The sequence below is a fragment of the Phycodurus eques genome, chromosome 1 (genome assembly GCF_024500275.1).
Source record: "Phycodurus eques isolate BA_2022a chromosome 1, UOR_Pequ_1.1, whole genome shotgun sequence".
Classification (NCBI taxonomy): Eukaryota; Metazoa; Chordata; class Actinopteri; order Syngnathiformes; family Syngnathidae; genus Phycodurus; species Phycodurus eques.
This window is the reverse complement of record NC_084525.1, coordinates 24,101,515-24,127,135: the sequence shown is the minus strand read 5'-3', so window position 1 is coordinate 24,127,135 and position 25,621 is coordinate 24,101,515. Positions and strand designations below refer to the sequence as shown.

General features: G+C 40.7%; 3 protein-coding genes across 8 annotated transcripts in view; 2 read left to right on the top strand and 1 right to left on the bottom strand.

The window, feature by feature from the left end:
* Positions 1 to 5,277, top strand: part of fbxo3 (F-box protein 3) — a 25,337-nt gene extending 20,060 nt beyond the window's left edge. The window contains exon 12 of the mRNA XM_061684178.1: positions 2,281 to 5,277. Within this exon, the coding sequence (XP_061540162.1) occupies positions 2,281 to 2,409 (129 nt within the window). The 3' untranslated portion in view covers positions 2,410 to 5,277. The remainder of the gene's footprint in view (positions 1 to 2,280) is intronic.
* Positions 5,278 to 8,405: 3,128 nt separating this feature from the next.
* On the bottom strand, positions 8,406 to 15,820 carry LOC133406503 (zinc finger and BTB domain-containing protein 17-like). The gene is made up of 4 exons (XM_061684167.1): positions 15,783 to 15,820; positions 15,620 to 15,680; positions 11,839 to 12,795; positions 8,406 to 10,322 (listed from the first exon to the last, which is right to left on the bottom strand). The coding sequence occupies exons 2-4, from the start codon at positions 15,669 to 15,671 to the stop codon at positions 9,952 to 9,954; spliced, it is 1,380 nt and encodes a 459-aa protein (XP_061540151.1). The 5' UTR covers positions 15,672 to 15,680; positions 15,783 to 15,820; the 3' UTR covers positions 8,406 to 9,951.
* Positions 15,821 to 18,378: 2,558 nt separating this feature from the next.
* nhsl1a (NHS-like 1a) overlaps positions 18,379 to 25,621 on the top strand; it is a 33,676-nt gene continuing 26,433 nt past the window's right edge. For all 6 annotated transcript variants that reach the window (XM_061684141.1, XM_061684125.1, XM_061684117.1 and 3 more), the window contains exon 1: positions 18,379 to 19,180. In XM_061684141.1, the coding sequence (XP_061540125.1) occupies positions 18,550 to 19,180 (631 nt within the window). In that variant the 5' untranslated portion in view covers positions 18,379 to 18,549. The remainder of the gene's footprint in view (positions 19,181 to 25,621) is intronic.

The following is a 25,621-nucleotide window of genomic DNA, read 5'->3' as shown; positions in this document are numbered from 1 at the left end:
CGCATAAACGTCAAATCTATTCACATACCATCCTCGAAACCATTAATAAAATATACTCAAATCCTTTCATATATCCATCTCAAATGCTCGCATAAATGCTTGTGAGAAAAAAACAAAAACATCTTGGGAGATTTATTTTGAGATAGATCGATAGATTTTGACAAATACATGTAGACTTATAAATATAGATCCGCACAAATAAATAGATTTAGACAATACAGATCTAGATATATAGATGGATACATTTTGACAAAATGTTCTAGACTTATAAATATAAACACACATAGATTTAGACATAGATCTACTTATAAATATAGATAAGCACACAAATAGATTTAGACAAATACAAATCTATAGTTGTAAATATAGATGGACAGATAAATTCTCACAAATCTTATTGTTTGCTTCATGCTCTTCTTAGCATAATGTACTTTAACCCATTATCTATCTCTATCTCTATCTATCTACCTATCTATCTCTCTCTCTCTATCAATCTTTATCTCTATCTATCTGTCTGTCTGTCTATATAAGTCTGGAACTATTTGTCAAAATGTATCTGTCTTGATCTGTATTTTCTAAATATATTCTATTTGTGTGGATCTATATAAGTCTACATATATTTATATTTTCAAAATCTATGTATATATGTCATATACTTGTTTATTATTCATTCATCTTCCATTCCGCTTATCCTCGCTAGGGTCGCTGGCGTGCTGGCGCCTATCCCAGCTATCTCCAGGCGAGAGGCGGGGTACACTCTGAACTGGTCGCCAGTCGATCGCAGGGCACATATAAACAAACAACCATTCGCACGCACAGTCACACCTACGGGCAATTTAGAGTCTTCAATTAACCTACCCTGCATGTTTTTGGGATGTGGGAGGAAACCGGAGTGCCTGGAGAAAAACAACGCAGCCACAGGGAGAACATGCAAACTCCACACAGGCAGGGCCGGGATTTGAACCCCGGTCCTCAGAACTGTGAGGCAGATGTGCTAACCAGTCGGTCACCGTGCCGCCTACTTGTTTATTATTGTGTTACAATAACACTTTTCCTCATTGATTTAAAATGCGTGCTTTTAATGTGTAAGTGCTGTAGGATATGACGTAACGGTCGGCCAATCAGAAGCCGTGTCGTGTATGACGAAGGGCAAGCCTGTCTCGTCTATGAAGAGCGGCACGCCATTAACCGGACGCGGATGCTCCCGAATAAATGTGCCTTTCGGTCTAAAGCGCAAGTGGACGTGTGTTTATTCCTTGACTCAAGACAAGAGTTTCAACACTGCTGCGTTACAATCTGAAATGTATACGGTTCGTTGCGGGCGGGATGGCCGGATAGTCTCATATAAGCTCCCCTGCACCGGTGTACCTAATGCGGTGGCCAAAGGGAATGAAAGAATATTATTGTCATAGTGAAACTCATGTCATAGAGATACACTACAGACTACACACACTCAGAGTCAAATATTTCATGACTTTTTTTAAATATGGGTACATCTCAATAAATTAGAATATAGTTGAACAGATGAAAAGTTTTTCAGTCCTCACAGAGTGATTAAACACTGACATACTTTTCAGAGGGTAAATTCCAGCCTAATTTCTACATTAAAAATCCCTATTTCTTGAATTAATTCACTATTTTGTTTGACGTTGCATTTGAGTTTCTCAATATGGGGATTTTTTTTTTATTAGCCCTGTGCTATAATCGTCAACATTATACATATTTTAAATATGAAATACTTCACTCTTGAGTGTGTGCAGTGTGCAGTGCATCTCTATAATTTCACTTTTTGAACTGAACTACCTAATTAAAGATTTACATTATTCACGTGTGAGCATAAGCGATGTGTGAGCATGATTGACATGAACTAGTGAATGCCAGTGACGTGCGCGTGAATGTGATTGACATGCTTGTGTGTACGCATTTGAGTTATGAGAGTGTTTGAGTGGTATTTGAGATGTTTGAGTAGTATTTATGAGAGCAAGACTTTCACTCGTGCGTATAAGATTTGACTAGCGTTTATGAGATGGTTTGAGGAGTGTTTATGAGAGTGTGTGAGTAGTGTTTATGAGAGCTTTTCAGTAGTTTGTGTGTCTGTGTGTGTGTGTGTGTGTGTCTGTGTGTGTGTGTGTGTGTGTGCGCGCGCGTGTAAGCATTTGAGTAGTAAGTGTGAGAATCGAATCCTGAATAATGTCCCTAACAGCCCCTCATAGACAGGACGTGATCCTGAGATGCAAAATGGCATAATCATTCTTTAAAGCGGTCCCCTTCCTCTGTCAGGAGTCGAGCGATTACACGTCGAACTTTGACGGGAGCGACTGCGGCAACGGAGATGAAGATGACTTCAACGGTCTGCGGGGAATCAACATGGCCGCCCTGGAAGGAGCGTGGTGCCCGCGACACATCTGATGTTGGCGTTGTTATGTGGGGCCGTTAGGGACATTATTGAGGATTAGCTCTCACACTTACTATTCAAATGCTTTCACACACACACAAACTACTGAAAGGCTCTCATAAACACAACTGAAACCCTCTCATACGCACGAGTCTTGGTCTCATGAAGACTACTCAAACACTCTCATAAACACTGCTCAAACACTCATACGCACGAATCTTGCTCTCATAAGATTACTCAAACACTACTCAAACACTCTCATATGCACGTGTCTTGATCTCGTAAAGACTATTCAAACACTAATACACATGGGTCTTGCTCTCATAAAGACTACTCAAACACACTCATAAACTCCTAAAATGCATTCACGCGATCACGTCAATCACATTCTCGCACACGTCACTGACATTCATGGGTTCATGTCAATCATGGTCACGCACACGATTATGCTCACGTGAAGAGTGTAAATCTTTTATTAGGTACTTCAATTCAAAAAGTGAAATTATAGTGATACACTGCACACACTCAGAGTGAAGTATTTCATATTTAAAATATGGATAATTTTGATGATTATAGCACATAGCAAATAAAACATTCCCCATATCGAGAAACTAAAATATAACCTCAAACGAAATACTGAATTAATTCAAGAAATAAAGTGATTTTTAATGTAGAAATTAGGCTAGAATTTGCCCTCTGAAAAGTACTTCAGTGTTTAATCACTCTGAGTACTGAAGAAAAACTTAAATTGTTCAACTATATTCTAATTTATTGAGATGTAATTTATTGACGCTCACATCAACATGTCAAATGTCTGCACACATACAGGTCAAATAAGATCACACAAACGTCATATCTATTCACATACCATCCTCAAATCCATTCATAAAATACACTCAAATCCTTTCCCGTATCCATCTCAAATGCTCACATGCTTGTGAAAATAGATTTAGAGATTAAAATAGATTTACACAGATAGATGGAAAGATACCGATCTGTATTTGTCTAAATCCATCTATATGTGTTAATATTTATTAATCTAGATCTGTTTGTCAAAATCTATCGATCGATCTATCTATCTCTTTGTTGTCTGTATTTATCGATATAAGTCTCGGACTGTTTGCCAAAATCTATCGCTCTATCTATCTTAAAATAGGATTTTATTTTTTTCACAATCATCTATGCGATCATCTATCTATGGATATGTGAATAGATTTTACGTTTATGCGAGCTTATTTGACCTGTATGTGTGCAGACATTTGACATGTTTATGTGAGCGTGTATTTATATGAGTTAAAAAGTGGTTTCAAAATAAAATATGGCATTGGCCAACAGCCATAAAAAAATTTTTTGTTGATTATTGTGTTACAATAATGCTTTTCCTCATTGATTTAAAATGCGTGCTTTTAATGTGTAAGTCCTGTAGGATATGACATAATGGTCGGCCAATCAGAAGCCGTGTCGTGTATGACGTAGGGCTAGGCTGGCTCGTCTATCATGAGTGACACGCCATTAACCGGACGCGGATGCTGCTGAATAAATGTGCCTTTTGGGCTAAAGCGCAAGTGAACGTGTTTACTCCTGGACTAAATACATAGTTTCAACACCGCTGCGTTATAATCTTAAATGTATACGGGATGGCCGGGTAGTCGCATTTAAGCTCCCCTGCGCCGGTGTACCTAATGAGGTGGCCAAAGGGAATTAAGGAATTTAATTGTCGTGTCATAGATATGCACTACAGACTACACACACTCAGTCAAATATTTCATGACTTTTTTAAATATAGGTACATCTCAATAAATTAGAATATAGTTGGACAGTTGAAAAGTACTCATAGAGTGACTTTTCAGAGGGCAAATTCCAGCCTAATTTCTATATTAAAAATCACTTTATTTCTTGAATTAATTCACTATTTCGTTTGACGTTATATTTTAGTTTCTCAATATGGGGAATTTTTATTGCTATGTGCTATCATCAAAAGAATTATAAATATTTTAAATATGAAATACTTCACTCTGAGTGTGTGCAGTGTGCAGTGCATCTCTATCAGTTCACTTTTTGAATTGAACTACCTAATAAAAGATTTACACTATTCACGTGAACCCGTGAATGCCAGTGACGTGCAAGAATGTGATTGACGTGAACGCATTTGAGGAGTGTTTGAGTAGTCTTTATGAGCGCAAGACTCGTGTGCATGAGTGTTTGAGTTGTGTTTATGAGAGCCTTTCAGTAGTTTCTGTGTGTGCGCGTGTGTGTGTGAAAGCATTTGAATAGTAAGTGTGACAGCTAATCCTGAATAATGTCCCTAACGGCCCCTCATACGTTGTCGTGGTTTATTCAGTTTTCGCTGGTGGTGGATTCTCGGGAAAGCCATAGGGGCGCTGTTGCCTTGCAGCTTATCTTGTCTGCACAACTTCAAGGGCGCTTGGATAGCTTTTGAAAGATATTTTCAAGAGAAGGCAATTATGAAGCTTCACGCTCGGCCAAGAGGAAATTCATCACTTTTATTTTGTCCCTTTGGAACTCTTTGGCTTCCAGCAGCCATAACAGAATCCTTCTATGCCGGTATATGCCAGTCTTTTTTTTGGGGGGGGGGGTATCCATCAATGCTTTAGTTTGACAGTCTTTTATTGCAGATTGGAGTAAACAGTGGTTTTAGTTTAAAGTCGCACAACAAATGTTGCACTCGATCACTTCCTGCGGTGGCTAAAAAAGATCATCTCTCCGCCTTTAGCCACTTTTCTTAACGAGAAGCTCGGTGACGTCATTGTAGATTTTCTTTGTTTCTGTGGTAAAGTGATGCATTACTTTGATGTGATTGGTGGCTTTGGTATTTGTTTCTTTGTGATGACTCAATAAATGTTCATCACTGCTTCACGTCAGCATTGATAGCCCTCATTGACGACACCAACCACGGCATATTTGACACACTTGACGCGTTCATTTCCATACATCTGACAAAAGGAAGGGCGAGCAAACGTTTGTGAATGAAAACACCCTCAAACATGTTTGAATGGGTGTTTAAACTTATGTGCTTAAGGGCCACATTAGATTTTGAAAATGTACAGATGGGCAAGGGCTGCACAGCTGTCGACTGGTTAGCCCAACCGCGTCACAGTTCTGAGGTTCAGGGTTTGAATCCAGCCTTCCTGTGTAGGGTTCACGCGTGAACAGATTTTCTCCGGGTACTGGAATGAAATATATACACTTTCGCTGCATTGAAGACTCGAAATTGGCCATAGGTACAAATGGTTATCTATATATGCCCTGCAGTTGGCTGGTGACCTATCCATATGTGTAGCCCACCTCTCACCTCAAGTCAGATGGGATAGTCTCTGTGCAGCTCATCCGAGACCTGAATCAGAAATGTGACAGAAATTGGATGGATGAACGGATGGATCAGGTCGTATGTAGAAGGGGGAAGTTAAAATGTATCTGTAAAATATATTTTTTTTTAAATAATGGATGCACATTTCAAATTTTATGTGTGAATGATTTAATTACTGTATAATTAACCAATTAATTTAAATGTTTTATTTTACAAATTATTTCATGACAAATTAATGTCTATCCATCCATCCATTTTCCATGCCTGCTCGAAATGAATATGTTAAAATAGTTTATTTTAATAGTTTATACTACGGCTGGCTGATTTTGGGGAAAAAATGTTAATTGCAATTTTTTTTGTGTGATGTAATATGCAATTTTTTTTTCAAGGTCCTCTTCCTATGTATTTTTAACAAACAAGCAATAAATTAATCTGTATTACAATAATAATAATAATTTTTGGTTTTATAGGTTAGGGTTATGCTAAAATAAAGGCAAATAAACGATGAATTAATATTAAAGACCATTTATTCATCTACTGGTACTTCAATTATAGTTGTTAACTTACTAAACACTTTGACTTCCAGTCTTTTAAGCGTTCACTATGTCAACTTCACAAAATTCTACCAAACAAGTGTGGCGTAAACATAAGTCAGATTACAACAATTATGCAAACAAATCTGAAGTCTTATCACTTCAACTTTTCATGTTTCATGAAACAATGACGTGTATGTATGTGTGTGTGTGTGTGTATATATATATATATATATATATATATATATACACACACACACACACACACACACACACACACACACAAACACACAAACACATACATACACTCACAAAATGGAGCCTTCCTACCGACCGAAATGAAGCGGTTTTCTTTTTCCAAATTGTGGCCTTTACGATTTAAAAATTGCATTCTACTACATTGCAATGTCAATTTAAATTCAATTAATTGTTCAGCCCTAGTTTATTTAGTTTTATTTGTGATTGATTTAATTATAACTAAAAAATTAAAAATTGTTTCTTTTACTATTTCATTTTATCCAAATAAATCAAGTAAGCCAGTGGATAAACTTTTTTCACCAAGTACCACCACAAAAAAATACTTGTATATAAATAAATAAATACAAGTACCACCTCATGATCATCATTAAAATGCAGTAGCATTGTAAGCGTAAGTCTTCTTCGAACGAGTCAGAGGTTTTAGCCCCTCCCAAAACATAGTTTATATGATTGTAAGCCCCAGTAACATTAACATTATGCACAGTTTAAACATTAACCCTGTGCTAAAATATAGGAACATTTAAAAAAAAAAAAATTAATATGACTTGAATTAGGTTAATTACAACTGAATTGTACTAAAAAATGTACTGTACTGGATTAAAAAATAATAATAAAGTTCAAGCCACTTGAACATTATGCAGTTTGAACATTTAATTCAATGATTCTTTGGCATACTACTAGTGGTACTCATTAGCAATTTTTTGAGAAATGATTCTGTAAAATAGTTTGATAATAATTTATGCTCATTTCAAATTTTATTTTATAATTATAATTGGTAAAACTATCATTTAATTAAAAATGTTTATTTTTGTAATCTTATTTACAAGAAATCAACAAATATTTAATGAATTAAGTAATGCATTATTTAAGAAATACATTTTAATTAGTTACCCAATTGTAGGAAATAGTGAAATTAAGTCATTGTAATAACAATAAATTAACTTATTGAATTGGAAATTAACATATTTAATAATAACATTCTCATTTTGAATTGTATTCCTCATCCAGCCATCCATTTTCTGGACCGCTTTCCTCACTAGGGTGGCGGGCATGCTGGAACCAATCCCAGCTAACTGTGGGCGAGAGGCGGGGTCCACCCTGAACTGGTCTCCAGTCAATCGCAGGGCACATATAAACAAACAACATTTTGCACTCATATTCACACCTCCGGGCAATTTAGAGTCTTCAATTAACCTACCACGCATGTTTTGGAGAAACCGGAGTACTCGGAGAAAACCCACGTCGGCACGGGGGAAAACATGCAAACTCCACACAGGCGAGGCCGGATTTGAACCCACAACCCTTGTTGTGGACGTGCTGGAGCTGTTGTGGGCGTGCTGGTGCCGTCCCAGCTCAAATTATTCTCTAGCATTTTAGACAAAAGTTAAAACACAAATGACCTCTAGGGGGCATTCAAGGATTGGCCACTGACATAGGTTTAGGTCAGATCGACATTACAGCATGACAGAAATAATGGGTGCTAACTTACTGTCATTAAATTACTTTATTGCAATTAAATTACTTTAATAAATACTGTTAATGACATGCTTACTCTATTTTTTTCACTGTCCCAGCTATATGGACGGGTGTTGACCACAGAGTTTGAGTTCGTTTCATACATTTGTCCCCCACGCTGCGTTGCTTGAACGAGGCATGCTCCTCGTGTACATTCTCCAGGTGCTGGATCAAATTTGTTGTGTTGAAGCATTTAGATGACGTTCCCCACGACGTACTTCAGTTGTGCACAGACTGCAAATAACTTACGTGTTGTTTGTCTGTGACACCGCAAAATAGTCCCACACCGACGACGTGTTTTTTCACTGACAAGATTGAAAAACCTTTATTGGCCGTCAGATAGTTACAGTACTGCGCAACAAGACACGTGACAAGGCTAAAAATAAACTAGCTTTAGGATTCAGACGCGACGGCGGTGCCGATCGATGACGTCTTTGATTGGATCGGCGATTTATGACATGAAAGACGATCAGCATAAAATGCTAATTATCGTACGATACCGATAACACAGATCACATTGGCGTAAAGTTGAGGGGCCACGCAGGCACAACGATCAGTGGGGCTGGCTTATCATGTGTTAATACCTATGCCCGGGAAACCCAAGAGAAGACGTTGGGTGAGGTCATGTGACTTTCTTGTGTCGTTTGATTGGTGAGCTAGACTTAAATGTCCCTATCGCTTAAATTGGATTGGCGCAAACAGCACCCAATGCGGAAGTCATAGTCTCGCACACGAAATAGTTGATAAATAAGCAATAATTGATCAATAAAAGTAGCGAGCGACATTTAGATCATTGTAACAGAGTAAAAGTACCATTACTTCTTAACAGCAGAAGCGGCTGAAGTGTTTTTTCTGGTCTCGTCAACTCCTGTGACTTGTCCAAAGCAGATCGCGAGCACACAGGCGGACCTCAGGCCATTGTGTTCACATATTCGTCCGCCGCGGAGTAATATTCACATTTACATCTGTGTGGTGATGGTGGATGTGCGGAACGGCTCTAGCTGCTAGCGTTCAAGGAGTACGAAACAGCTTATGATGACAGCGACGGCAACGCCCCCTCTCCAAGGAAAAACTCATCCATTCTGTATGATTCACGTAAATGGGCTATTTTGACTTAAAAACGGCGAATTTCGCCAAAAGGCGAAAAATGGGGGGAATATCCCATTTTATAAATGTATCCCGCCATCTGGAGGTTATGAAAAAGCAGTACACGTTCATTTCAATATGCCACCGCCACCTAGAGGTTATGAGAAAGGTGGACACTTTAATTCCAATATGACAGGGGTACGTACGTACGACTGCATAATATGTACAGTTGTGCTCATAAGTTTACATACCCTGGCATAATTTGTGAAACATGACTGATGACTGAACAACCATCATAAATTTCTTTATGGTTATGCTTTGTTTAATGATAATGCTTTTATGAAATGCTTGAGAGTTTAATTTGAATTCCATTAAAATACAACTAAATGTGTTTTGCCTGGCCCTTCATGTTTTCTTTAAAGAATTGTACCCATCTTACAAATTCTCCCCAGGTAATCAAACATGTGAGCACAACTGTGTTTTCTTGTTGACTAAATAAAAGTAGGGCTGTGAAGAGCAAGTAAATAAAAATATAGTATTGTGTTCAAATGAAATGCTTAACTTCAGAATAATTCTTTGAAAAAACTAACAAAATACAGATAATACTTTGTTTTGATTATATGGGTAAAAGCAAAATCATGCATTGTAAAATGCGTTATACATAGAGAGATGAATTTTCCAGAATTTCGAGGTCAACTTTGGGGGTGCGTATTATACATGAGAAAGTACGGTACATTTTAAAAGCCAATGTGTCTTAAAAAAAAAAAAATCTGCTAAATAATGCAAGAACTATGACAGAACTGAATGACAGAGTGGGCCGAATGTCCGGTCCAGTGTTAGAACAACATGAGCTCGTCTTCCTCCTCAGCCTCTTCAATCAGCCTCCGTGCTCTTTTCCTCCCAGCTCTTGTCTCCTTGGTCTCCTCCTTGACCACCAGCAGCCCCCCTCTGCCTTCCTCGCCCGTCACCAATCCCAGTCCCCCGCCGTGGCCTTCCTCGCGGGCAGCGCATCGGCTGCAGTGCCTCCGGAAGCCGACCAGGAAGTGGGACCTGAAGCAACAGAAGGGGCAGGCGAAGCGTCCCGGGCGGTGAGCCGCTCGGACGTGCTGCAGGAGTCGGCTGGGCAGGAAGAAGGAGCGCTTGCAGTCTTTGCATCTGTACGGACGTTCCACGTTGTGGCTGCGCACCACGTGATTGATGACAAAACCTGCACATAAACAAGAGAGTGAGTTCAAGTTCCAGTCGCCACCTTTTAATGTACGTTAGTACCCAGGAATATGGAAATTTCGCTTTCAATTATCACTCCAAAAACGAAAGTGACTGTTACTTTTGTGTTTTCTAATCAAACACACAAACAAAAATGGGGGGGGGGAAAGTCCAGTTATCATATTTCAATTTTAGGCTCAGATCAAAAATACGAAATGGAAAAACAGGCCATGGGACTTAATTTTTTATACAGTGGTACCTTAAAGGTGTAATTCGTTCCGTGACCACGACCCGTAACTCAAATCACTCGTATCTCAAATACAATTTCTCCACTGAAATGAATGCAAATGCCATTAATCTGTTCCAGCCCCCCAAAACACCAACATTTGGTTTATAAATAAGTAAAATAGCAGTATACCGTGTTGTGTATGAAAACTAGGGATGCACGACAAATTATCGGACAGATAATTATCGGGGCGATTCGAAGAATTATGACGTCATATTGATACATCTGATAACATTAAAAATAGCTCAGATAAAATAGTAGAATACAAATTAAAATCCAGTGAAGCGAGGACCATAAACATACATTTACATCATTATTTATTAGTTTAGCGTGTCTTCAGGCTATTATGACCATCCATGCAGCTAGGAAGTTGGTGGTATACGTCACGTGTGTGACTTCGCTCATCTACAGACGACACTATTGATTTATGACCACAAGCTTGTTGATCACAAAATAATTCGTATTTGTTAAACTTCTATTTGAAGTTAAGTCGTTTGTATGTGTCACAATTGCTAACCTGTCAAGACGTTCTCTGGACTCGTTGACGACAATGTTCAGCGAGGCGGGGTTCTTTTGTCTTTCAGCTTGCGCTGAGAGTGGGGTGGTGTGGTGTCTCCATATTCTTAACAAACATGGTGCAACGGGCCAAAAGAATTGAGGCAGACTGTGTCTGCACACACACACACACACACACGTACAGAGTGTCTCTTTCACAACCGCTCATACGCATACGAATAACCCTCCCGGTAAAGTTACATTGTGTCATATAAAATGAAGCTATTTCTGTTCCATTTGGCAAGATCTTTGGATTATTTTGACACTTTGTGATATTTAAAGGGTCTGAAAATGAATAAAACCCATATTTTTCCACCCGATCTTGATCAGCTGAAAATCACGTGATCGGATCAGGACATGCCTAGTTTCAACTGTAAAACTGTGCTAATCTCAGATCCAAAGTGATCGCCATCTACTTGCATCTGTTAGTAGTTTACAAACCTGAATTCCACAGACAAGCAGCTGAGCTGACCTGTTGAAAAATGTAACTGACAAATATATTTGTCCATGGCAGGCAGTAAACGGTAGGATGCCACTTGACAATAAGAAATGTCCACGGCAGCGAATGAGTTAAAAAAATAAAAAATAAATAAGAGAGTCACTTTTTCATTTTTGGATTTTCAATTTCCAATTGAAAGTAGAAAGAACAAGTGACGTGACCATTCTGAGGACTCACCTTTCCTTTTAGTCTTCCAGCCGCAGATGAGGCAGACGTAGCGGCTGGAGAAGAAGCCGACCACTTTGGCCGTCGCCTCCAATTCCTCTTTCAGATGGTCTCCGCTCAGACCGTCCTCGTCGTCTTCGTCCGCGCCGGCGCTCGGATGACGTTTGAAGCATGAAGCGGTATCGTCTTGTCTGATCCTCTGGACGACAAACTCCCTGGGGATACTGTGTTTTCGCACGGCATGGTTGATGGCCACGACTTTCAGCTTGTTTTTCCACCAGTTGCAGATCAGGCAGCGGTACCAGTCGCCGTCGAAGAGCAACACGCTTTCGTCCGCGTCGCTTATCATCCTCTCGGAGACGGCGTCCTCATCCTTCACATCCTCACCGCTGTTGTGGCTCTGTGGAGTTGTTTCATCCGCATCATTGCCTTCTTTCAGATCCTCGTCTACTTCCTTCACTTCCTCGTCCGCTTCCTTCACTTCTTCCTCCACTTCCTTCACTTCCTCATCTACTTCCTCCTCTTCCTCCTTTACTTCCTTCCCTTCCTCCTCTAGTTCATTCCCTTCATCGTCCGCTTCTTTCCCTTCCTCATCTGCTTCCATCCCTTCCTCGTCTGCTTCCTTGTCCCCCTTTTCGCTCCCGTCGTCGTTCTCCACGTCAGCTCGTCCCCCCACCGTTGCCGTCTCGTCCATGCAGTGTTTAGAGATGATGTGCTGGTACAGTTTGGTGAAGTCGCGGCTGGTAAAGAAGCAGTCGGCGCAGTGGAACAGCCTGGCGCCGCTCTGGTACATGATGATGTTGCCGAGGCGACCCATCGCCACGCTGTCCAAATAGGTGGGATGGGCGACGGCAACGTGGGACAGCTGGTGGGCGTGACATTTGGCGAAATTGCCACAGAGGGGACACTGGAGGTGGGCGGCCACGCCAGCGCCTGCTTCCCCTCCAGTCTGCTTGCCGAGCGACATGACTGCCAGGTGGGACACAACAGGGAAATTTAGTCCATAGCTTACTAGTGCACCGACTTGTCCGTGTACTATTACGCACTTTGTCGTTAATGCTAAGACAATTCAGTATAATAGTCAAAATAGTGATTTGATTTTTTACACACGACGGTACGACATTTCTTCACACTAATAAAATGACTGCATCTTTTCAGTAGTGAGACAGAACTGTGTACTAGTTGCTAGATGTCCACTAGCAGAATTTGATAATGTCACTAGTAGTACGAATAGCACACTGTTGTCAACTAGTGCAATTTTGCCTCCCTAGTAACATAGTTCTACTCGTACCTAGTCATTCGACGAGTGCACAGAAATGTCAAAGTAGTGCAAGGCAGTAATGGAAAGGTCATTGGTAACAAATAATTGTTCTACTAGTGCACTGAATTGTCCATGTACCAGTGTGCTCTTTGTCATCGCAAGTAAGATCAGTCACCACACTAGTAGAACAACTAGGGTGGATTAATAGAACTACATGTTACTAGTGAGGCAAAACTCCACTAGCTGACATCTGCACACTACTACTACTAGTAGTAGTGAAATGCGAGACATAAACTACTAGAATTTTATATCACAAGCAATACTAGTAGCATGTAGTTGTCAACTAGTGCACAGCTTTGTATCACTAGTAACATGCAGTTCTACTGGTGCCTCCTAGTCATCCTACATGTTCGCAGACATGTCATGAGGTAGTGGAAAGAACGTCACTAGTAAGATAGTTGTTCTACTAGTGCACTGAATTGTCTTACTAGTGAGAACAGAGAGCATACTAGTACATGGAAATTCAGAGCACTAGTAGGACATTGATTAAATGCTGAAACTTTTTGCCATACAAGGAAGACATGCATCATTTAACCATATGGTCAAAACGGATAATGTAATTTCTTTATATACAGACCCTTTCCAAAAAATGTCAATATCATGGAAAAGTTTATTTCCATAATTCCATTCAAAAAGTTTAACTTTTATAGATTATACTGCAGAGTCAGGGCCCTCGATTTCAACAATTTCAAGTACTTATTTGTTTATTTTTACATAATTTGGGCTTCCAGCTCATAAAGCCCACGAAATAAGGAATTAAAACGAAATCACCATTTACTTCTCAGTTTTTGTAGAAAAAAAAGAAAAGAAATTAGGGTCACATTAAATCAATCAAAATATGGTACTTTCAAAATGATATGTTCATCTTCAATAGTTGGTTGGGAATCCCTTTGCTTTCACCACTACCTTGATGCCTTAAACAGTAACCTACAATTCCATTGCAACATGCTGCCAATTTTTTTTGTCTTGAGTTTGTTGTCACATTTCTGTCAGGCCAATTATATACTACTCGTGCACTCACTGTAGTAGTCTCGCCACGCTGCACTATTTGCATATCTGTTGATGACCAATACTGGCCACTCATGCCAGAGTAGCATCTGCTCCATTTGCTCACTGATTGAGGAGTATCTGCAACATTTGCACAATCAACATTGTCCCAGGTTATCGCACTGCTCGCTTGAAGTCCCGGCGCCCTTTGCACAATGGTCATTGCACCGGACTATTGCTATATTAGTCATTCGAACTGCTCTAAGTGCTAGAGGACTCTGCATCTTTTTGCACAATTGTCAAAACAAATAATGTGTACCGGCATTACCAGATAACTAGCAACCCTTTATTGCTCAGTGACTGTTTTTCTCAATGTCTTTATGTCTCAAAAGTGTTCTCTGTCAATTGACTGACTGTTGTCGTACTAGAGCGGCTCCAATTACTGGAGACAAATTCCTTGTGTGTTTTTTGGACATACTTGGCAAATAAAGATGATTCTAATGCGCCATGGCATAGAGGCAATCGGCCTGTGGCATTGCCTGGGAGTTATGGAAGCACAGATTTCCTTGATGCTTGCTGTCAGTTTTTCTTTGTTTAATAAATTCTTGAAATTGTTTACATTTTGGGCCCTGAATCTATAATCTCTGAAAGTTCAACTTTTTTAAATGGAATTATGGAAATAAATGCACTTCTGGATCTGAACTGATTTACGGTTAATCAGAGGCACTTAGGAGAGTGTGCACACTTATGCAACCACGTTTTTATGTTTGCTATCTAAAAGATTTGCTGTCCATCCATTTTCTGAGACGCTTCTCCTCACTAGGATCGCGGGCGTGCTGGAGCCTATCCCAGCTATCTTTGGGCAGGAGGCAAGGTACACCCTGAACCGGGCGCCAGCCAATCGCAGGGCACATACAAACAAAACAACCATCCCATTCGCACTCACAATCACACCAATGGGCAATTTAGAGTCTCCAATCAACCTACCACGCATGTTTTTGGGATGTGGGAGGAAACCCACCCAGGCACGGGGAGAGCATGCAAACTCCACACAGGCGGGGCCGGGATTTGAACCCCAGTCCCCAGAATTGTGAGGCACATGTGCTAACCAGCCGTCCAAGATGTGTTGTTGTTTTTTTTTCAATTGAGTTGGACAAGTTACACGTCACAATATTGTTTAGAAATGATTGATCTTGGTCTAATTTAAACAGTATACATTATTTCAGTATATTGAACAGAGCGGGACAGGGAAAGAAGAGCCTCAAATATTAACAATAATGTATTGACTACACTATTACTGATCGCATTCCTAATAGCACATGTGCGTACTTGTTGGAAATGCTTATTACGATTAACATCACTGTAATAACTGACTTAATGAAAAAAAGCAACATTTAAGTTATTTATTTGGTGTCCCTTCCATTCTTCCAAAAACAATGTTGTAGCCAACGGCGAACGGGTTAATATACAATATGTATTGTGTACCTTGTTTTTCGGGCTCACTCGGACTGACACGCCCGTGCCGGTTGCCGTTCATGGCGTCCACCTGCTTGTCCAGTTCAACTTAAAATTAGAATGCCAGTGCAAAAAAAAAACAAAAAAACGCATTATTCTATTTTCCGACAAAACATCCTGAACGTGTACTCACCGCTTTAGCAACGCGTTGCTGTGACGGCTCAACTTGCCTCGAAGTGACCAATTACAATGTGGGTTTCTTGTTCTCTCGCTCCTTGAACCAGTCCAATCGCAGGGTCTCTTTGATTTCGCGCTATGAGACTGGCCAATCACAACTCTCTCTCGTTCTAATGACAGTTATCGCGGGATCTGGCGCATTCGACTACTATATATTTAAAAATATAAATAAATTACTGATTGCCTCCCTGTGTATTGATTCAACTGCTGTACAAGCAAAAATGACTTTTAAGTAGAAGTACAGGAACCTTTGTAAAATATATATTTAAAAAATACTGGTAAAGGTAGAAGTATTTGTTCAAATCCTATAATTAAGTTAAAAAGTACAGACACTGAACTCTAATTGAGTGCAAAAGTAAAATGATTTTTTTATTGTTATATATTATATACATTGGTGTAAAAGTACGTATCTACACTGAACTACAGTAGAAGTACAGATACTTGTGTTTAAAAAAGTAGACGTACTGATTCAACTCTTGTACTAATGTAAAAGTAAAAAAAAAATGCACATTTGGAAAAGTACTTAATATACAAGAGTGAAAATATTTACTGTTGATTTTACAGTTGGCCAATACAATACTCGTTTTTATAACTTGGCACAAAGGGGTGGGGGTGGGGGGGGGGAACTGCACACAATTTTTTTTCCCTTTTTTCTTTTTTTTTTTTTTTACTTACATGGTGCTTGTACTGAGACGTAGAAAAAAACATGCTACATGTTACAATTGTTTTTATGCTATTCTGACCTGTTTCATTGACATGCACCCACCGCACCCCATCCCTCAGTTGTCTGTCAATGCACATCTCATCAGAAATGAGAGCAAACACCCACCCCCACCGCCCCCCAAACAAAAAGCAAAACAGATAGGAAGAAAAATGCCTCTTATTGTCAATGAGATTGAAAGTAGCTCCTTGCCGACATGTATGTAAAGTCTAAAAAAATAAAATAAAAAAATATCTAACATATTTACAAAAAGAGATAAATAGTAATGCAAGCAATGAATAGAATTGACAGTTCCAAGAAAGTTAGATTTTTTTTTTTTTTTTAGCTGTTATCAATTGCTAAATTGGCTATTTGTGTTAGTCAGTTCACAAGGCAAAGCAAGCTAGCCTTTAGTAAAAAACACAACAACGTGAACTGTCGTATCAACAATACTCCCACTTGAACTGCTAAGAAAAGCTCCTGAAGATTTCCCCTGTAAATATAAATCAACAGTTTTGGTCCACCACATATCATATTTCAGAAGATAGTAAATAGTAACAAAAATTTTTTTCTTACCATTCATGAAGCATTTTATTAAAACTATTACATTAGTAAGTGCTTCACAGAAGGAGAAAGCCAACAACAAACAAGAAGGTGGTGCCTTGAGATAGCTGTTGTTAGACTGATTTTTTAAAAATTTGACTAGTGAGTTAAAATTTCAGATACAAGTCCTTTTTGGTGGCGGGGAACTCAACTAGCTTCACAACAACCTGCAGTTGGTGAACAGTTCTTCGAAAAAGAGACTTCAAGCTGTTTAATGGCACTCGCTGTTAAAGTTTGATTGAAAACTAAACAGAAAGCATAGAATTAAATGTGTATTTTTAAAAAACAAACATAACTTTGCCATAAACTCTGGTAGCTTAATGCTAACACATAATGGAAAATGCGATAGACTGGCTAACGAATATCATTGGTGTCGTAGTGTTATAACCCTTTAAGATACAGATATTTGAACAAAAATGGTCGAGCAATACATGTAGGATGCTAATACAATGATACTCACTGCCAGGCATATATTCTTTATCCTCTACAAAGAACCACTGATACTATTGGCCTTACTGAAGAGCTGCGCTGGCTGCGAAAATCGTAGTTTTTTTTAATTGCCCCCACCCCGTTGGCCACCAGAAGGAGAAGCACAATGTCCATCGAATTAAAGCCAACATTTTAAAATTTCTTTACATTTCATTTCATTATTTCATTGCTGTATGTTTTTTAGATACAGATTATTACAGATTATAAAGTGATATTTTTCTTATTAAAAAACATTACAAAGATATTAGTTGGTATTTGAGCGGAGGCTGAAATGGATTAATGGCATCTCCATTCATTTCAATTGGGAAAGATGACTTGAGATACGAGAGTTTAGAGTTACGAGTGTCCTCACAGAACAAATTAATCTCAAGACACCAGGTGGGCGTCAGGTCTCACTTTTCAGACCGACGGAGGCTTGGTGTGTCTCCACCTTTAGTAAGAGTACTTTTGCCACCTCTGCTGGACTCTTTGACTTTACTTGAGATAAGATGCGATTGATTTGGGTGCCAATGACTCGTTCTAAACTCCTCAATCTGATGTGATGCACAGTGTCAGGGTGAGCGGTCACATTAGGGTCAGAGATCCAAAGAAGGAAGGACCCAGGGTGACTCTGGAATTGAAGATGGCGCAACATGTGTTAAGGTCAGCGACCATCTGCAGACCTGGATAATCCTCCTTAGTAGATTAGCAACACACAGGCGACACTTAGAGGAAGACCCCATTTGTGTTCTGGTGCTTCTGAACTGCTGTAAGGTCGGACGAGTCGCTTCCAACATGGAAATATTTTTTTTTTCAACTGGAGGTTTTAGTTGCAGCTAACTGAAAAATGCAAAACGCAAACTAGATTTTTGTTGTGAAGAAAGAAGTATTCCACACTGTCAGTGAGCCGGTGGAGCCATTCTTTAAACAGCCAATTGGTATTCATGGGAGAATGATTTCTTACGTTGAGTGTTTGGGTGGAGACGGGGCGGCGAACGGTGTAGCGTCCCACTGTTGGAATCCGGGACCGGATGAGGAGCAAGACCAACTTCTTCCTCGCAAGATCGCCCCACTTCAGCCCAAGACTGAGGGCAGCCTTCGGCGACGCCTGCTGACGGCTAAAATCCACCAGCACCATGAAGCCATTTGGGAGAAAAATGCAGGGATGGCTGGCTGGCCATCCTATGGTGACAAAAAGCCCCTCCCATCTCAGCTACAATATCCCAGCCTCTTGTACAGCCAGCGCTGCTCGCCACAAGGCCGAACCTATACCAGCATCCCCTCAGAGGCTCACAGCAAACCGTCATTTAAGGCCGAAGATCCCAGGAAGCAACCCGTGCAGTCCCATCACATTCCCCGGCCGGCCCTCATCCAGTGGCGACGTACCAGCACTTGCCCTCCCACCCCGGAGCCTCGCCCTGGCTACACCCCTCCGGACCCCTCGCCTCTGAGAGTCGCGCTTCCTTTCAGGGAGTTAGAGGTGCCATTGCAGTACAACTACCAGCCCAGCAGGAGATGTAAGAGCAAATTCTTCCGCTTCAAAAAGCAACAACGGAAGGAGGCTACACCCCTTTTGCACAAAGGTATTGTACACAGAAATTGTGGAGTATTGTATTAGGTTGTTTTATATGGAACCTGGGCGATGACATGAATGCGTTTTCTTTACGAGATTCAAAAGGTGCAGGTGAGACTTAGTAAGTTGCGTGCAAGATACAGAGGCGCAGGTGCAACTCACTAAGGCTCGCCGCAAACGTGACTGAGGTGGTCCATCGCGAAAAAATTACAATTGGCAACTCTTCGCCACACATCAAGCGATTGACCACTGTACATCTACCACTGTGCTCCAACAGAAAAACTGCTACCCTGTATTACGTTTTGAGGCTCCACATCGAGCTATACTGTATCGTAGCATTTTTTTATTGAACCACAAAAACATGGTGCGATTGTCAAGGAAGAAGCGGATTGCGGAACGAAGAGGAAATGGACGACAATAGAGAGTCTGGCGATTTTGACAGGTTGTTCGCAATGATTGTTTGTCCCATTCACTGGCCGCACCCATGCACTTTGGCGACAGAGACTGCATCCTTTGGTTTCTTGACACAAATAAATATGAAATTATAAATATAGTCAATATATTGTAAACCACTATATATATATATATATATATATATACTGTAAATTGTATCAGGTGGCACGCTGGAGGACTGGTTAGCACATCTGCCTCACAGTTATGAGGACCTGGGTTCAAATCCGGCCTCGCCTGTGTGGAGTTTGCATGTTCTCCCCGTGCCTGCGCGGGTTTTCTCCGGGTACTCCGGTTTCCTCCCACATCCCAAAAACATGCATGGTAGGTTAACTGAAGACTCTAAATTGCCCGTAGGTGTGAATGATTGATTGCCTATATGTGCCCTGCGATTGGCTGGCAAACAGTTCAGGGTGTACCCCACCTTTCACCCGAAGATAGCTGGGATAGGCTCCAGCAGGCCCGCACCGTAGTGAGGATAAGCGGAAAGGAAAATCGATGCATTGATAAATTGTATCAGTACATCTTGGCGGTGCCACAGCAGCTGTTGGCCGGCTGGGTTTATAACATAATATTTATATAATATAATATATATATATATATATATATATATATATATTTTTTTTTTCAATTTTTGTTGTTGTGAAAGCTCGTGCATTTTTGATTACATCTGCAACGTTGCGATGCCACTCAGCGGTGATTCAAATTTTGAATTGCAACAAACCCAGTGGCTGACGGTTGATCACTCAGGAAAAGTAGTTCAGCTCACACTTCAGTTGGTTTCGGCCGAGTCACTCGGTGTTCGACAAATGTATACCGCACCTTATGTATCTTTCTTCTGCAATTTACTAAGTTGCACTCACACCTGTCGCACTTCACACGCAACTTACCTGTCTCTCGGGCGCGACTGACTTAGTAACTTTCGTATCTCAAGCGCAGACTTAGTGAATCGCGTGTGCGAGAGATATGGAAGTTCCGTGCGAGATACAAACGGGGCGTGAATGCGACTATTGTATTATTGTAAATAAATGTTGAATAAAATGTTTACTAGCAGTTACAGATGATTAAAAGTGAAATACAACTAAACTGGACACCACAGTTGTCCTTTGATTAGCCCTGCTTTCTTTGAGCTTCTGTTTGCAAAGGATTAGTTGCAGCCGCATGCGGCAGGCTAACAGCTCATTTGGAAGACAGATGGCGTCCCCGTTGAACAGCTGCTACTTGGCTGTGTCACCTGTGCGAATCACGTGCCTTCGGACTCAGCAAAACCACCCCTGAATCTAGGACTTCACCTCTTCCTGTATTTTTACGGCCATATCGGTGGACAGGGGTTTCCAAGCGTTTTCCACCGGGGGGCACACACAGGAAAACGGAAGGAAGAGCAGTTAAAACATGCAGTGATGCCTTGACTTACGATTTTTTTTAGATTTGAGTTATCGCTTGGCCGTTTATTTATTGAATTTTTTTGTCTTGACATACAAGTGCACTTCAGACCCCCACCGCTACACGGCGCCAGAAACGTCACATCTTCCAGCCACCATCAAGTCACATTCATAGATGAGTTAAGAAGACTACATACACCAACACTTCGTAGCAGCCCGGCTAATTGACGTGCCTCCATGTCGGCCATGTTGGGGAGGTCGACGTTCCTATCGAGGGAAATGCATGGACGTTGTAATTAAGTCCTAACTTGGTCATTTCGTAACCGATTTTCATAAAGTCTACTTCTTTTGTGAACGCCAAAGCGTATGCTATCAATACACAACATTTAGGAAAAAGACCCCAAAAATATTTGTACATGTGAAAGCTTACTCGTGTCCCTTGATGTAATTTTTTAGTGTGGTACGCGACCGCATGCAGCACAGTGTGCCGGCAACCTTATTCTTTCAGTTTTCTTGCCTTCCACAAACATGGAATGCGCTTAGGACTTTGACCTCCCGAGCTGAGCGTCGTCGTCAACATGGAGCTCAAAAGGGGCGTGTCTAATCTAGCGATACATATAATTGTTTTTCTTGCAGTGTAAGGACATTACCAATTGGTGGCGCTACTGCACAATTAAACTGGTTTGCCAACTTCCAATTGACCTCACAGAAGAAGAAATGGCTGGATGGATGGATAGATGCATATTCAAAACATTAAATAAAAAGTTTGATTTTTGTAACATTCAACTTCTATTACAGTTTTATTTTTAATTTAGAAAAGTGGTGTGCTATCTTTCAAAATGTAAAATTTTTCTCCTAACCTTTTGATGCTGTTCGGGTTTAATTCTATCATTAGAATATCTGGCGGTTCAATAAGAAAAGGTGCAAATGGGCGCCAGGCCGAATTTTGGACACTGCAAATCTATGACAAACAAATAGAATTGAATGTACGCCGCTTTCCTGTTACAACAAGGCGACCTACTTACTGTATAATGAATCCAACTCATTAAAGACGCAGAGAAGAAAGACAAGCTGTCAGGCATCAAGACAACTAATGACTTGCTCCACTGGCCTCAATAGTTGGCACACTTCCTGAGCGGAACCATCTCAGTTTGTGACTTACACGCCGTATCAAACTCAAGGTTTGGGGCCCAGATCCGGCCTGCCGCATCATTTTATATGGCCCACTAAACCAAATCCAGTGTCTCTGCTTCATGTTTCTTGCGGAATAGATTTGCTATTTTCATTTTGGCAGAACGCCAATAGCAAAATAGCCACGTGTCCTTCATTTTAAACGGTTTTACAAGCATTTCTTTTCACTTAATCCCTTCTTAACATAAATTCGACAATACTTGTTTAGTATACTAAACTATCTGCTTCCCACTGTTTTCCCACAAATTTTTAAAATAAGTCACACACAAAATCCCACTGTGAACTATGCCTTCAGAGCTGCGTGTGTGTCTGTGTGTGTGTTTAAAATAGCATATCTACTTGGTAACCATTATCCCACGGTGACCCACATGAAGGGCGCACCTGTGTGGGTTGGCTGACTGCCAATGTGTGTATGTAGAGAGCATTAAACAGCTGCAGCTCATTCAGAATGCTGCAGCTCAGGTTCTGACCAGAACAAAGAGATCAGAACTTATTTCTCCAAATCGAAAATCTCTACATTGGCTACCAGTCAGCTTTATAATGGACTTTAAAGTCCTGCTACTGGTCTATAAATCACTAAATGGTTTAGGGCCTGAATACTTTAAAGACATGCTAATGGAATATATATAAGCCCAGCAGGACTCTTGAGATCTGCCGATCCAGATCAGATAACGAAACGCAGAGTTCAAAGCAAACACGGTGAAGCATTTAAGCTGTTATGCTGCTTGCAAATGGAATAAATTGCCAACAGAATTGACATCTTAAATCCTGGTTAAAAACTCTTCTTTTCTCTTATGCTTTTTAGAACATTTCCACTTTTATATGATCTTTCCTGCACTGTACATTGTTTTTAGATGTTTTCTCTCTCTTTGTTTCCAAGTGATTTTACGCTGCTTTTTAGTTTTATCTTTAGTTTTAAAATGCTTTTGATCATGTAAAGCATATTGAATTACCTTGTGTAATAAATAGCCTATATACATACATTTGCTTTGCTTTATGTGTGCATGTAGTCCAGTGATTCTCCACCAGTGTGCACATTAGTGTTGCCGTGAGCGCTCTTCAGGTGTGCGGTGGGAAATTATAGAATTTTACCTAATTGCTCAAAAAAAAAAAGATCTATTTACAAGAAATAATGTATCTTTGTTCCTCTCTTTATTGCCTGTGAGGCATAGTGACAGACAGAGCAACAAAATGAACTTCTATTAGATGGCAGGAAGTACATGCAGTAATTCCTGTGTATCCACTTTTTGTGAGATTTTTCAATTGTAAAATATGTGCCTAGGCGCCATAAAGTTTGGAACTGACTAGTGTAGTCACTGATTGTGTAGTGGTACATTCACCTGACTTTGGTGACTTTGGTGTTTTGCCCAAAGAAAGCTGCAGCACCCTGTGACAGGCAATATTTTAGTCACTTTCTGCTGGATCTCACGGTGTCGGCTAGCATTATTTTGAAGCACTCGTCGTCAATATTGAGTGTTTGTTGTTGTTGTGAGGACAAAAAAACAGTCCTCCCACTCTCATTTGGTCATCTTTCAATTCTGCAAAGAGGAAAATACACTTACAAAAACACAGCCAGTAAAAATAGTATTGCAATGAGCATTACAGTACTTACAGTGTCGTATTTTGTATGTTAAATGTTGTACAACATTTCTCTGAATGTCCTGATGATGCTAACCCACAGAGAATCTGCTCGAATTGGGCTGGACTCTTTGTCCTACTTCTGTCATTGTCATCCCATGATCAAGGACACGGTGTACAATAGTTACCCAAATGTCATCGGTTATGATTATTCTTGGCCTTCCTCAGCCTCTTCCTGGTCGCCTTCGTCCTTGTCCGCCACCTTTCATATCAACTTCTATGCCTCTCTGTATGTCCATTGTGGAGGGAAGCACATTTGCCAACTGTACACTGTGAACTGGATTCAATTTATTCATTTGAACCTTTATTTATCCAGGTAAGGTAATTGAGAACAGAATGTCATTTGCAATGCCGAGCTGAATGCAGACAGCAGAGTAAAACTACATTATAACATTTTATCCTGCCCATTTGCTCTAATCACATCATTGGAAACCTGTGCGTTCAATTCTGAATTGTTGTGTTGAAGTTGTGCTCATAATTTCCTGCCAATGTTTTTTTACAACACAATGTGAAATGTGTTTAGTGACTGTGAATGTGTTTAAGATTTTGCAAAAAAAGAACAGATGAGTTTTGCAACTTTTAGGCCAAGTACCTGAACAGTGCGTTTAAGGTACGGCTCGGCGAGTATATGATCGCGATCGCAGATCGTGATACATTTTCTGTCGATCTCAGTGATCAGCTGTGTGCGTATTTACGCCACCTAACATGGCGAGAATGTGCGTGACAACAGCCAATCAGAATCATCCTTTTCCTGTTCCACTTCCATTTGCAAGTTGTGGGAGTAAACAAAACTGCGCCTCCTGGGCTCACCCGCACCGTAGAGAAATTGAAACTCCCGGTCCAACTCAACTGTCGTCACAAGGTGCACACGCAGCGTCGTCGGCGCCCTGGCGATGAAGGCGGCCAGCCGCTCTGCGAGTTTCCAACGCAGGTTGTGTGGCAGTGTCTCCAAAGCGACATGGAACAATGCTATTAACGAGCTGATGTGAAAAGCATGTCGGCGCCCTCAAAAAAACGGGCAACACTGTGTTTATTCATTTGAAGAAGTATCACCACCCAAGTGATTGTGGAAAGCATGAAAATGCGAGCGCAGGCAGTACATCCTGTCACTCGCTGCTGCCAGCACAAGCACCATATTTTCACGACCACAAGGCGGAGTCTCAGTTACGGGGGCTATTTCTGTATTCACACATACATAAGGCGCGCCGTATTATTGGGCGCAGACATGGTAAAACATACGCTAGCTCAAAACATACGGTAGCATACATGCACGCTAAAACATACGCTAGCATGCATGCTATGCATGGGTATTTCTTGATCAACCCTCATCCACAAATCCATCAAAGTCCTCATGTTCTGTATCTGAAATGAACAGCTGGGCAAGTTCTCCATCAAACATGGCAGGTTCCCTCTCGTCATTGCCGGGGGGCTGTTCAGCAATGATGCCGGCGTTTTCCTGCTTCCTCCACTTGCGAACCATGGATTCGTTGATCTTGAATTCTCTCGCGGCTGCTCGATTCCCATGTTCGTCCACGTAACTGATAGCTTGCAGTTTAAACTGTGCTTTGTAAGCGTATCCCTTTGTAGGTGCCGTTTTCGGGGCTTCTTAGCCAAACCGATGTGGGGGCGTGCCTTTAGCGTCCTATGTCACGCGCACCCTTCCACCCTTTAACGTCCGCATGCTGTCCTCAGTCACGTCCGCCTTCCTCTATATAAGCAGCCTGTCGGCAGGAAACGCTCCCAGTCAGTCAAGCAGAGCGCTCATTAAAGTCACACAATAACATTGACAG

Excerpts from the sequence above, each read along its gene's own strand:
- LOC133406503 (XM_061684167.1), bottom strand. The coding sequence starts at position 15,671 with ATGAACGGCAACCGGCACGGGCGTGTCAGTCCGAGTGAGCCCGAAAAA. Across the intron at positions 12,796-15,619 it reads GAGTGAGCCCGAAAAACAAG|TCATGTCGCTCGGCAAGCAG; the intron begins GTACACAATACA and ends CCCACCTGGCAG. Across the intron at positions 10,323-11,838 it reads CTGGAAGACTAAAAGGAAAG|GTTTTGTCATCAATCACGTG; the intron begins GTGAGTCCTCAG and ends GTTTATGTGCAG.